The sequence below is a fragment of the Gymnodraco acuticeps genome, unplaced genomic scaffold (assembly GCF_902827175.1).
Source record: "Gymnodraco acuticeps unplaced genomic scaffold, fGymAcu1.1, whole genome shotgun sequence".
Lineage (NCBI taxonomy): Eukaryota > Metazoa > Chordata > Actinopteri > Perciformes > Bathydraconidae > Gymnodraco > Gymnodraco acuticeps.
This window is the reverse complement of record NW_022990989.1, coordinates 108,649-122,078: the sequence shown is the minus strand read 5'-3', so window position 1 is coordinate 122,078 and position 13,430 is coordinate 108,649. Positions and strand designations below refer to the sequence as shown.

At 43.0% G+C, this 13,430-nt stretch overlaps 1 protein-coding gene across 1 annotated transcript; it reads left to right on the top strand.

Annotated features, from left to right (window-relative positions):
- Positions 1 to 399: 399 nt before the first annotated feature.
- acanb (aggrecan b) lies at positions 400 to 12,637 on the top strand (the record flags this gene model as incomplete). Its single annotated transcript, XM_034235776.1, is given in 15 exon segments — positions 400 to 527; positions 1,284 to 1,577; positions 2,228 to 2,428; positions 2,784 to 2,958; positions 4,145 to 4,272; positions 4,579 to 4,872; positions 5,262 to 5,378; positions 5,538 to 5,645; positions 5,732 to 6,859; positions 7,223 to 7,327; positions 7,455 to 7,613; positions 8,175 to 8,257; positions 8,339 to 8,483; positions 10,295 to 10,477; positions 10,722 to 12,637. Coding segments are annotated over 15 exon segments (3,319 nt in total), but the record flags the coding sequence as incomplete, so codon positions are not given.
- Between the last annotated feature and the right edge of the window lie 793 nt (positions 12,638 to 13,430).

The window sequence follows — 13,430 nt, the reverse complement described above, 5'->3', positions numbered from 1 at the left end:
AAGACACTTGATAGTCTCTCTCTCTCTCTCTCTCTCTCTCTCTCTCTCTCTCTCTCTCTCTCTCTCTCTCTCTCTCTCTCTCTCTCTCTCTCTCTCTCTCTCTCTCTCTCTCAGTCTCTCAACCAGTTAGACTGTGGTGAATAGTTGCATGGGCCTGGTTGACTGATTGGGTTAGGGTTAGGGAATGTACAACTGGTTTACAACGACTCCATATGCAACTGACTGACCCCTTTAGTTTGTATGCTCTCCTTTTAAGAGAGGCGGTCGGATCAGCCAGTCCAATCAATTCAATGTTCCAGGCTTTAGTGTCGTTTCTAGCTCTAACAAGGATAATATAAAAACAAATAACTTTAAAAACAAAGTCTATCTGCTGACTGAAATCTCTCTTTACATCTGAAGGTATCCGATCCGTGAGCCCAGAGAGCATTGCTTTGGAGACAAGGAGGAATTCCCAGGCGTGAGAACCTATGGCGTGAGAGATGTCAACGAGACCTACGACGTGTACTGTTTTGCTGAGAAGCTTTCAGGTACTGTCATCAACACGAATTATGTTTATCCCGTTTATTTTCCTCAGGTTTCCACAATTAAACATACAAGAAAACATTGGTTTTACATCCACTTTTTCCCCTGGGAGAAAAACACATGCCTCTCTCGTTCCCAAGCACTTCTTCACCTGTTTCCAATTAATACCAAATCCCCTAAAACTGCAAACTACAAGTAGCAACTGCAACAACTGCAGAGTAGCAATATGTGCTGCTCTGCAGGCCCTGACACTGCGACAACACGTAGCAACGGGCATTATTAATGGGACGTATTGTTGTCAAATGTTGGAGAGAACGTTTGTTGCTAGCCTATTTAATGATTTGTACGTTCAAGCCAAACGTTTAAATCAATCATGAAAAGTAATGTGAGACAGTGAAGGGCGGCACACACTGGAACAAAAAGCGCTCTAGTATTTAAAAGTTTCTTGAGCTAGAACTCCTGCTCTGTAACGTAGTAGTGTTTTTAAAAATATATTTGATTGAAGACACAGAAAATATATTTGGTACATTGACAGGAACCACAGTTACAAATGTTCAACAGTTCAAAGCTACTAGTGTTCAGCTTAGTCTCTACTATTGTACATTAATTGACAAGACATACATAGTTGATCTTCAATTGAAGGCGTACAATATTTAAACCACAATTATAACCAAAACATACCATGTAGCCAAAATGTAAGAGAGTGTTGTACAGACTAACAGGACAAATATAATAATGTCTGTAATGCCTTTCTCCTCCAGGCAGGGTCTTCTACTCCATGTCTGTAGAGAAGTTTAGTTTCTACGAAGCAGGAGATCAGTGTAACAAACTGGGCGCTCGGCTCGCTAACACCGGAGAGCTCTACCTGGCCTGGAAGGACGGCATGGACGTGTGTAACGCCGGCTGGCTGGGGGACAGGAGCGTTCGCTACCCCATCAACATCGCCAGGCCTCAGTGTGGAGGGGGGCTCATCGGAGTGAGAACCGTCTACCTGTTCCCCAACCAGACAGGATACCCCTACCCAGACTCTCGCTACGATGCCGTCTGCTTCCAAGGTAAGTCCTTCATTGAGAAGAAAATCTACTGGTCAGTGTCGTTTAGGAGCTTCTTTTTTTAGGTTGTTTTAAAGGTCACCTATTATGCAAAATCCACTTGTTCACATCTTGTATACATCAACATGTGTCCCCTCTGTGTAAAGAGATTCTGAAAGTTTCAGGAAAAAAGATTTTTTTGTCCTGATCCATTTCTATAAAAACCTGTCTGAAAATGAGCTGATCAGATTTTGGCCACTTTATGATGTCATAACAATTTTTTGTCTTGTGTAACCATTAGCCAATCAGCGTCCAAGGTAACCCCCCCCCCCCCCCCCTTATCACCTGAATCCCCTCCTAGAGCACCATTGAGTTCTTTGTAACCAAATATCTCTCAGAGGGGCGTGGGGAGGGGCTCCTTATTTTCATCTAAAGTAACAGACAGAGAATCAGCACTTTGGAAACAGGGCTGAAACAGAGGGGATTATGGGTAATGCTGCAATGATCTGTTTAGTATTTGGAGCCAAACACTTCAGACATGTTTTGTATATATCTGAGACCTATAATGTATTGATGTAAAACAGTATAATAGGGGACCTTTAAGATAATGCTATTTTATGATGGGTTTCTGACTTTCCATTTCATCAAGCCATTATGCAATCTTGTATTCTCAGCTGAAGAGGACTCCAATGCTGTTCCCATGAGAACGACCCCTTTCCCAGACATTATCCGCATGACACCCCCCCCTGGGCCGCACCCGGGCTTCAACCTCTCCCCGGGAACAGAGGAGAGCAAGACTGGAGGAGTTGACACCTTGTTCGCATTACCCATCCCACCTAGTATGACAGATGTAGATACTGCCATGGCTCCAACAGGTAAGATGTGATTAGATATGTGAACCCTAACCCTTGATGATTGACAAAACACTTTGAAATAATTATTTAAACTGTTAGGGAACATTTCTGCAAAGGTGTAGCCTTTAGAGAGGGTTAAACCTTCACCTATTTCCCAAAACAAGAGAATATTCTCCATTGGCATTGGCTTTGCAAGTTCCTGCCTTTTTATAATTACTTTTAAGTAATAAAAGTTAAGAAAGAAGTTGGATTTACATTTTGAACGTATCTCAAAAAGGCCTTTTGAATGTGTGATTGGCTAATGGTCACACGAGCCAAGAAATCGTTATGACAACAATGACTGCAACTGCTTTCTTCCCTCCCCCTCCTCATCCAGGTGTGGTGTTTCACTACCGTCCCATCACCGGTCGGTACACTCTGAGCTTCGTGGCGGCTCAGCAGGCGTGTCAGAGCGTCGGCGCCGTCATCGCCAGCGGCCAGCAGCTGCAGGCGGCCTTCGAGAAAGGTCTTCACCAATGTGACGCCGGCTGGCTGCGAGACCAGACTGTCAGGTGAGCAGGAGGCGAGGGAAAACAGAGATCAACCACAACATGTTTCCCATAATGGGCTGATTTTCATTGAATTTAATGATTACAGGTTTTTGTTGAATAGTTCATCAAAATCCTTGCTGTTTCCCCAACATAATAGCTACTGGACTAGGCTTTTTACTGCAATAAAACCTGACAATGACATTTTCAAGACCATACTACTCTTGTTTCAACATTGGGTTTCGTTTGGACATCTTCAAGTCATCATTAAAAACTCACCAGAGTAAGGGACCTTTACATCAACAATGTTTTCGGTAGCTTTAGCCAACTCTCTGACAAATATAGCCTCCCAGACTCTCATCTATTTCGCTACTTCCAGGTCCGAAACTGGGTTAAACTAAACAACCCTTCCTTCCCCAATATCCCTCCGGATTCAATAATTGACTCAATTCTGGACACTCTAACAACAGAAAAAGGTCTGGTTTCAAGAATTTACAATTCCATCTCCTGTCTCACAGAAACATCTCTTGGTAAAATCAAACAAGATTGGGAAGAGGAACGATAGTAGCGAGAGTGAACAATAGTACGTCCTGTGCTAGGCTCAATCTTATACAACTTAAAGTTGTCCACCGTATCTATTACACCAACTCTAAACTCTCCAAAATAGACCCTAATATCACGGATACCTGTAACAGATGTCACACGTCACCAGCAAACATGAATCATATGTTTTGGTCTTGTCCTCGCCTACAAAAAAAAAGGGAAAAATATAGACCGTATAAATGTAACTCATTGTGCCTGACTCAATAAATAAAAGAACTCACCTGTTCACCATGGCCTTTGACCCCTAACCCATCACAGTCCCCCTGCTTCCACTCCTACTGCTATTTATTTAATTTGTCACTTTATTATTTGCCCCTTTTGTTTTGTTTGTTTGTTCACCATGTAAAGCAGCCTTGGGTCCCTTGAAAGACGCTATACAAATGTAATCTATTATTATTATTATTATTATTATTAATAAACTATTTGAAACCAATCAAAACCCCAGGATTTAAAATCTCTGGTTGTATATGTTTTATACAAAACTCTAAACAACTCTGTGCGACGATTAAAGGTATCCTGATTCTGATTAACAACACGGATTCCTCGAGGGATGTTACAGAAACGAAAAGCCGTACTAAAGTGTCCCCCTATCCTCTTTCCTGTTCAGGTATCCCATCGTGTCGCCCAGAGATAACTGTGCTGGTAATCTGCCTCACATCCCCGGAGTCAGATCCTACGGCCTGAGACCAGCAAGCGAACAATTCGATGTGTTTTGTTATATGGAACGTCTGAAAGGTGAGGAGCTTTATATTATATTTGTATATGTTTTTTATATTTTATATTGTTGCATCGACTCAGTTGTCTTGAGTCTTATCTGTCAGAGTGAAACCATTATTTATTTGATTTGTATTATCATACATTTGACCTCTTTGTGTCTGTTAACCTGATCAAATGTTGTATTTTGCTGCATGTGCCTTTTAAAGTTCTTAACAAATAATCAGGGGGAATTTCTTGTTTGTTTTTAACTTGTGATGTGTCATTTTGTAAAGCACTGTGTTGTATGAAAAGTGCTATATAAATAAAGCTTTATTATTATTCCAGGTGAGGTCTTCTTCACCAGTGACTACGACAGCTTCTCGTACGAGGAGGCTGTGCAGCACTGTCAGAAACTCAACACGACGCTGGCCACCACCGGACAGCTGTTTGCCGCCTGGAACCAGGGGCTGGATAAGTGCCGCCCGGGCTGGTTGTTGGACCGCAGCGTCCGCTTCCCCATCACAACCCCCAGGTCCCACTGTGGAGGAGGGCAGGTCGGCGTCCACATGATCTACGCCTACCCCAACCAGACAGGATTCCCCGATGAACACTCACGCTACGACGCCTATTGTTTCAAAGGTAGAACGTGTAGATTTTAGAAGGAAAAGAATAGCTGAAATACTACGTTTCTTCACATCTCCATCATCTTCCAGACAAAATCACCAACATTATACCCTGCATTATATTTGTTACTGGACATTTGTATTTCCACATGTATATTTTCCTCATGTATATATATATATAATTTTTACTTTTTAATGCTATTTTATTTCTATTTCAGAAATATTTTGGACTGTTTATTTCTAGTGTCTTAATTTCTCTTATGTACAACGCAAACATTTCCTCCAGACCAATAAAGTACCATTTTTTCCTCCAGACCATAAAGTACTTATCTATCTATCTATCTATCTATATGAATGCTATATCCTACATACTGAGCATTTCTTCTTTCCTTTTGTCTTTTTCAGCTGAAATTCCAGTTGATCACGTTGATAATGAAACCAGTATTGATCTGACGATTGATTTCATGATGGTGGATGTGATAAACAAGACAATAGTCAAGGTTGATCACTCGGTTCCCACAGGTGAGACAAATGCTTGAAATACTTTCTATGAAGTTCTTGTAATTACCTTGGCTTGGTTGTAAAGTTTTAATATTTCTAAAACATTGTCCAAAAGTACATTTTTCCGAAGTTTAGTAATATTGTAGTTAATAATTGAATCTCTTGTTTGTTGGATTTTAGTTGACACCACTGTACACTACAATGAAACTGAAACCAGTGTAAACATTACCGAAATAGAGGAGTTTATCAACAAGACAACCGTCACAACTCAACAAGTTGCTCCCACTGGTAAGTGCATTCTACCATGAAGCTAAACACAGCATTTGACTAGTAGTATCTAATGAACTTTTGATTTGTTTTCATGTTTCCCCCAGTGAGTCCAATTTTACCTCCAATCTCAACCTCCAAACCTGTTGATGTGTCCGGCTCTGGATCCGCTGAACCTTCCTCCAGCGGGGAGATCCCAGAGGAGTCCAGCACTTCGGGGTCCAGCACCTCGGGGTCCAGCACCTCGGGGTCCAGCACCTCGGGGTCCAGTGGTGATTCCTCCGGTTCGGGACAGGTCCTCTTCAGCGGACGTCCTGACGTCTTCTCCGGGGGTGAGTCCACCTCTGGAGGGCCGCAGGAGGCAGAAGGAGGAAGCGCCGTCTTGGTCTCATCCGGAGAAGGTGGTAGTCAATCTGGATCTGGATCTGGGGAAGGGTTCGACGGACAGCACTCTGGCTTCAAGGCATCCGGATCAGGTTTTACCAGCGGAAGTGGGGACATTAGTGGTAGTAGTGGAGACTCAATGATCATCATGGTGGACGGGAATATGAAGGAGGTGTGGCCAACTCCCCCAAGACCCACTGAGCAGGAGTGGGGCCAGGGAGGCATTGACAGCAGTGGGGTTAACTTGGAGTCGAGCGCCTCTGGATCTGGAAGTATGTCCGGGTCAGGCTCCGGTGGAATTTCTGGCATCTCATTCGTCGACCAGGGTGGCTTCGACCTGACAGTCCAGCCGTCCGGTGAGCAGGAGGTGTCTGGATATCGTCCGTTTGGATCCGGGTTCCACAGCGGCTTTCCATCCGGTGTCTCAGGCAGCGGCTCCGGCTCCGAGGACTTTATCCAGCATCGAGGGGACGTCATCTACCTCACGGACAACAACATGATGGAAGTGACCGAAGCGCCACAGATACGCCACCCAGAGCATGGCCGAGGAGTGGTGGAGATCAGCGGGCAAGGCAGTGGGTCAGGGAGCCATCATGAGTTCAGTGGCACCTTCGACATTAACATGCATCACTCCGGAAGTGGAGTCCCTCATGAATTATCTTCTCAGACTACAATCTATGAGGAAACTACCAGAACCGACCAATTAGGACACGAGGAAGAGGATCTGGAAAGACATGCAGAACCTACAGTTTATGCCGTGACTCCAGACGCAGCCTACACCAGCCCTACCACAGCACCGTCAGTGTCCTACGCAACTCCTTCTGTCATGGAGCAGCCTGAAGTAGTGGAAGGTATGTGTCTTTAGATCAAACTGTTTTACTAGGCCAAAAAATCTGCCAAATGCATGTTCAACATTTTGGGAAATACACATATTTATCCACCCAAAAGCCAGGTGTTCCATTCAAAGTAACAGGTAATACTTTAGAAAGAAACTACAAGGTTACTTCTGACCATTTTTGTCTGTGTCTCAAATGCATCTACCATTTAAAATATGCAAATAAGTCCACAGCTTCAGGCACTAATGCCAGCCGTCCCATTGCATCTCCCACAACATCGCAAGACATTTTGATAAACTGACTATATTTTCTTACTACTGATGAGTTAGAACTACAAAATCGAAATGACTTAACTTTGAACTTTTTCAACCTCCTCAGACCCCTGTGATCCAAACCCCTGCGGTTCAGGGTCCTGCTCGGTGCAGGAGGAGCTCGCTGTGTGTCAGTGTCCGACTGGTTTCTCTGGGGCAGACTGCTCGACACGTGAGTCACCAAACTACCATAACAAACAACATATTGTTTCAAATGCCATTTAGCTAAAAAGAACATTTCATAACAAGACATTTCATATTTTCTGCTTCTGACCAAATATGTTGTGTGTTGTGTGTAGCTGTGCAGGGCTGTGCTGAGGGCTGGCTGGAGTTCAAGGGCAGCTGTTACCTCCACTTTGCTGAGAGAGACACCTGGTCTGAGGCCGAGCAGCGCTGCCAGGAGGTCAACGCCCACCTGGTCAGCATCGGCTCCCAGGACGAGCAGCAGTTTGTCAACTGTGAGTATCTGTGTGTGTCTGTGCGTGCGTGCATCTGTGAGTGTGTGCATGTGTGCATCTGTGAGTGTGTGTCTGTGTCTAGCTGGTTGCAGGGCAATCTTTGGCATTTGATCATGTGCAAACTCAAGTCATACGAATGCAAGTGTTTTTTGTTTTTGTTTGGATCTGCAAACAATATATATATAATTCTAAAGGAAATATCTTAAATATCGAATACAATAGATTAGTTACAGGTGGGCTGTATTAAGAAAGCTATACATGCTACACAAGTTGGTTTACAAGTGGGAAGCCATTGAATGATCATGTCCCTCTTTTACTCAATGTAACAAGAACTACTTTACTGGCGAATGAGCGCTAAAAAAAGAAATTATAATTATTTCTGAGATTAAAGCGTGATATTTCACACTGCCTTAAGAGGGACTTGAAACTATGTAATCATCAATGCATCCATCTGTTCCCACACATGCTAATCCACACCCCAGGTATGGACCCCTACTTTGAGGGAGGACTTAAAAAAGTGGTTTAAAAAGCTTAAATCTGTTTTTTTATTTTGCAATGCAGCCAATGGCCAGGACTACCAGTGGATTGGACTGAACGACAAAGACGTGCAGAATCAGTTCCGCTGGACAGACGGCAGTCCTCTGGTGAGTCTGGTTTCTTTACAGCTATAAGTTATTCATCTTTGTTTACTGTATGTATCCATTAATCGTCTATGTTCCTTTCAGTCTTTTGAGAACTGGAGGCCCAACCAGCCAGATAACTACTTCAACTCTGAGGAGGACTGTGTGGTGATGATCTGGCACGAGGGCGGACAGTGGAACGACGTGCCGTGCAACTACCACCTCCCCTTCACCTGCAAGACTGGACCTGGTAGGCTCACTGGGTTTTAATATGTATCAGGCCAGGAAGTTACTTTCTAGAAGGAACATTTGTTCAGGATGTGGAGCAGTTTGATTGATAAATGATGCACAACCAACCTGGACCAAGACAAGCTTCTACTACAACTAGTTGCCTTAAAGGTCACCTATTATGCAAAACCCATTTGTTCATGTCTCTTCTACATCAACATGTGTCCCCTCTTCTTCATGTCTCTTCTACATCAACATGTGTCCCCTCTTCTTCATGTCTCTTCTACATCAACATGTGTCCCCTCTTCTTCATGTCTCTTCTACATCAACATGTGTCCCCTCTTCTCCATGTCTCTTCTACATCAACATGTGTCCCCCCTTCTTCATGTCTCTTCTACATCAACATGTGTCCCCTCTTCTTCATGTCTCTTCTACATCAACATGTGTCCCCTCTTCTTCATGTCTCTTCTACATCAACATGTGTCCCCTCTTCTTCATGTCTCTTCTACATCAACATGTGTCCCCTCTTCTTCATGTCTCTTCTACATCAACATGTGTCCCCTCTTCTTCATGTCTCTTCTACATCAACATGTGTCCCCTCTTCTTCATGTCTCTTCTACATCAACATGTGTCCCCTCTTCTTCATGTCTCTTCTACATCAACATGTGTCCCCTCTTCTTCATGTCTCTTCTACATCAACATGTGTCCCCTCTTCTTCATGTCTCTTCTACATCAACATGTGTCCCCTCTTCTTCAAGTCTCTTCTACATCAACATGTGTCCCCTCTTCTTCATGTCTCTTCTACATCAACATGTGTCCCCTCTTCTTCATGTCTCTTCTACATCAACATGTGTCCCCTCTTCTCCATGTCTCTTCTACATCAACATGTGTCCCCTCTTCTTCATGTCTCTTCTACATCACCATGTGTCCCCTCTTCTCCATGTCTCTTCTACATCAACATGTGTCCCCTCTTCTTCATGTCTCTTCTACATCAACATGTGTCCCCTCTTCTTCATGTCTCTTCTACATCAACATGTGTCCCCTCTTCTTCATGTCTCTTCTACATCAACATGTGTCCCCTCTTCTCCATGTCTCTTCTACATCAACATGTGTCCCCTCTTCTTCATGTCTCTTCTACATCAACATGTGTCCCCTCTTCTTCATGTCTCTTCTACATCAACATGTGTCCCCTCTTCTCCATGTCTCTTCTACATCAACATGTGTCCCCTCTTCTTCATGTCTCTTCTACATCAACATGTGTCCCCTCTTCTCCATGTCTCTTCTACATCAACATGTGTCCCCTCTTCTCCATGTCTCTTCTACATCAACATGTGTCCCCTCTTCTTCATGTCTCTTCTACATCAACATGTGTCCCCTCTGTGGAAAGAGATTCTGAAAGTTTCAGGAACAAAGATTCTCTCTCTTTTTGATCCATTTCTATAAAAACCTGTCTGAAAATGAGCTGATCAGATTTTGGCCACTTTATGATGTCATAACGATTTCTTAGCTTGTGTAACCATTAGCCAATCAGCAACCAAGGTAACCCCCCCCACACACACCTTATCACCTGAATCTCCTCCAAGAGCACCATTGTGTTCTTTGTAACCAAATCTCTCTCAGAGGGGCGTGGGGAGGGGCTCCTTATTTTCATCTAAAGTAACAGACAGAGAATCAGCACTTTGGAAACAGGGCTGAAACAGAGGGGATTATGGGTAATGCTGCAATGATCTGTTTGGTGTTTGGAGCAAAACACTTCTGAGACCTATCATATATTGATGAAGAACAGTATAATAGGGGACCTTTAATAACATTTTCTCTGTCTTGGTTTTCCAGCCATGTGTGGATCCCCTCCTGAGGTGGAGCACGGCCGACCGATGGGCAGCGGCAGAGAGCGATACCCCGTCGACTCTATAGTCCGCTACCAGTGTGACGCCGGCTACACACAGCGCCACCTGCCCGTAATCCGCTGCCTGCCCGACGGACAGTGGGAGCAGCCTCAAGTGGAATGTACAGAAGGTGAGAAATACTGTCATATGTGTCTCAAACAATAACATAGCTACAGTGTAGTTATGTCGATGAAAATCTTAGGTCACAGGCTCCTCCCACAGTGCAACACAATAAAACAGTAAATACAAACAAAAATAGTAAAGTAGTGAAATAAGAGTCTATATATAAGTGATTGGAATATGATATATTAGATCAATAATTCATCTGTTGGCCCCTCATGATGTTAACAGCTTGGTTTCCTTTTCTCCCGCAGCCGGCGCCAACAGCAACAGGCTACACAAAAGATCCCTCAGGAGGAGAAGTAAAGGCGTCAGGAGCCAATAGGAACAGAGGAAGCTGCTCTGAGCAGGAATAAAAAGGACATACAACAGAGAGCCACAAAGGACCCCCCCCTCTTGTAAAGAAGCATGGACACCAATGCAAATGCCCGACCAAAAAGATAACATTCCCCACCGTGTATGGACACACACTAAAGCACATTTAGACAGTGGTAGTGTAATTGTTTTGGATCTTTGAGTGTCACCCTGCACCTTCTGAAGGCGGTTTCCATAGGTATTTATACTGTCTGATTTGTAGCTAGTAATTGGAAGCATTATGACATTTCCTGCAATCATTTGCCAGCATTGCACACAGAGTTAAGGTAGAGTGTGACATGAGAGGTTTTAGAGTGACACGCAAAGTCCAAAACAACCAATTAAAATAAGTGTTTTCGATTGCAGCTGGATTCTCTGAAGTCAAACACATAGACTTTTGCTATGTTTTTAGGGTACTTTTCTAGATCTGTGTTTCGTAGTCATTTTTATTTCTTTTATTTGATCTTTAAGGACTACATGTTCTTCAGACTGGTGGAATACTGTTTTATGTTGTTTTTTTACATAATAGGCGAATACAGTGACCCCTTAAAATACAGCCATGAGCTCTTGTTAACAACAGAGAACTGTGAAGGTAACGTTTATTGGATTTATCAGAGCCTTGACGCTTACAGTATTGCATAAAATCCCAGATATGAGTACAAGCAAGGGCAAGAGATGATGCCCCTGTGCAACAACACAACCGCAGTATCGGCAATACTGACATGATTGTGCTGTTCCAACTGATGATGAATATAGAAATCAAGACGTAAATAAAGTCACTGCAACTCACCTGGATTAAAATAATCAGCACTCATGCACTTTTAGGAGTCTTCAGTCACTTCTGTGCTAATCATTTGAATCCAGTGCACCTTAAACATATCCTCATCTGTAGCTGACACATAAGGAAACTGAATCAAAGTGAGATCTACAGTATGACACTGAATTGGTTGCTTTTGGCAAAAGATCTCCTCCCAATTTTGCAGGTTTACATTTCTCCAGAGCAATCGATGTCAGCACCGTCAGATCATGCTTTTATGAGATTCAGTGTTTGCTGAATGAAGTTTCTCACTGTAAATACTCTCTGAACAGCAGGATCTGTCAATGACCCACACAGAGCTGACAATTTAATTGTTTAGTTCCTCATCAATCCGTGTGTTGCTTTGTTAGTTTAAATAGCTGTTAAGTTGCAGCTATGAGTTATTTATCAAGCAGGAATGACTTTTGATTTTGACAAACAGCGTATGAAGACACAATATGATTTTTCTAATAAAGACATCTTTGTGGAAGTTGCTGTGTTTCATGCAGATCTATCAGCAGAAATGTATTTCTTAACCCTTGAGGAGTTACACAGTTGTAGGGAAAATAAGCTGTGAAAACAGTAGAAATTATATTAAAAATTAAGTTAAAAAGAGAGGGTTGAGATGGAGGTTTTAAAATGATGACCATGACCTTTAAAAGGTCAGGATTCAAACTCTTAAACAGCAACCACACACACATGGACGCACACACACACTCACTCACAATTGAGTATACACACTACAAAATATGAAAGTAGGACTTTGCGTGACGACGCCACAAAGGTACACCTAGCTGGCTCAAAGTAAATAAAGTCGATCTGGATATCAATGACAGAGTGTATGCTCATGGAGGATAACATCAGTGAGTCTTTATCAGTTTTTTGATTTTTCATCAAATCTTTAGACGAGTAAACCAAAATGTGTGTAACGTGGCACACAGACACGTCTGTTGTGTTCAGATCCCAATCCTGATGTGAACATACTGAACTGTGCTGTACCAAATAAAACTTGGAATCATCTCTCTGTGAAGTTATTGGCCTAGTGTGCAAAGCCATCACTTATTATCCAGGAGTCATTGACATTTTATATTAAAGAACTGTATTTCATTCATGAAAATCACACACAGAGGTTTTCTGTCATTTTCTAGAAGCACCATCTTTCCCCAGAGCTGTTTGAATTTGAGGTGGACTCTCCGAGCCAAAGGAACAAACCTGGCATTTAGTTTGTTTTCGCCTTCCTGAGGAACCCAACCGTGAAAAACTCACAGTAAATAGCTCCTTCTTCTTCTACAGCGCCTACCTTCATCCCATCAGTCGCCTCAAACAGATCTTCTCTGTATACAAATGCATGTGCGGTTGCACGTTTGCACAGTCACACTGTATATATGTGTGTGTGTACATTAATCTGATGTGTGCGTGTCGGCATGTAATCCCTGTGTGTGTTTATGTGTGTGTGTTCAGGTGTAAATAGGACGTGTTTATGAAAAACTAGCTGACCATATAATCACTGGGACTACTGTTCACACCGGGATGCAGGAGGGCGAAGTAACGCTTCGACCCCACTCGTCTAAAAGTGCATCTCGCGCCCAGACAGAGAGACGCTGTTTACATACAGTGGCTGTTTTGTACGAGTCAGGTACCCATCTCACCTCTCTACCCTGGCATTCCTGTTTGGACTGTGAGTGAAACTGTATCACACCTTGAGAGCCACACCAACCAGGGGTGGCTCAGACTGAAAACATCAGTGTTTCATAAATCCAGCAAATTCAAAGCATAACAAAAATCTAAATATGTTATACATTTGAGAACTGAT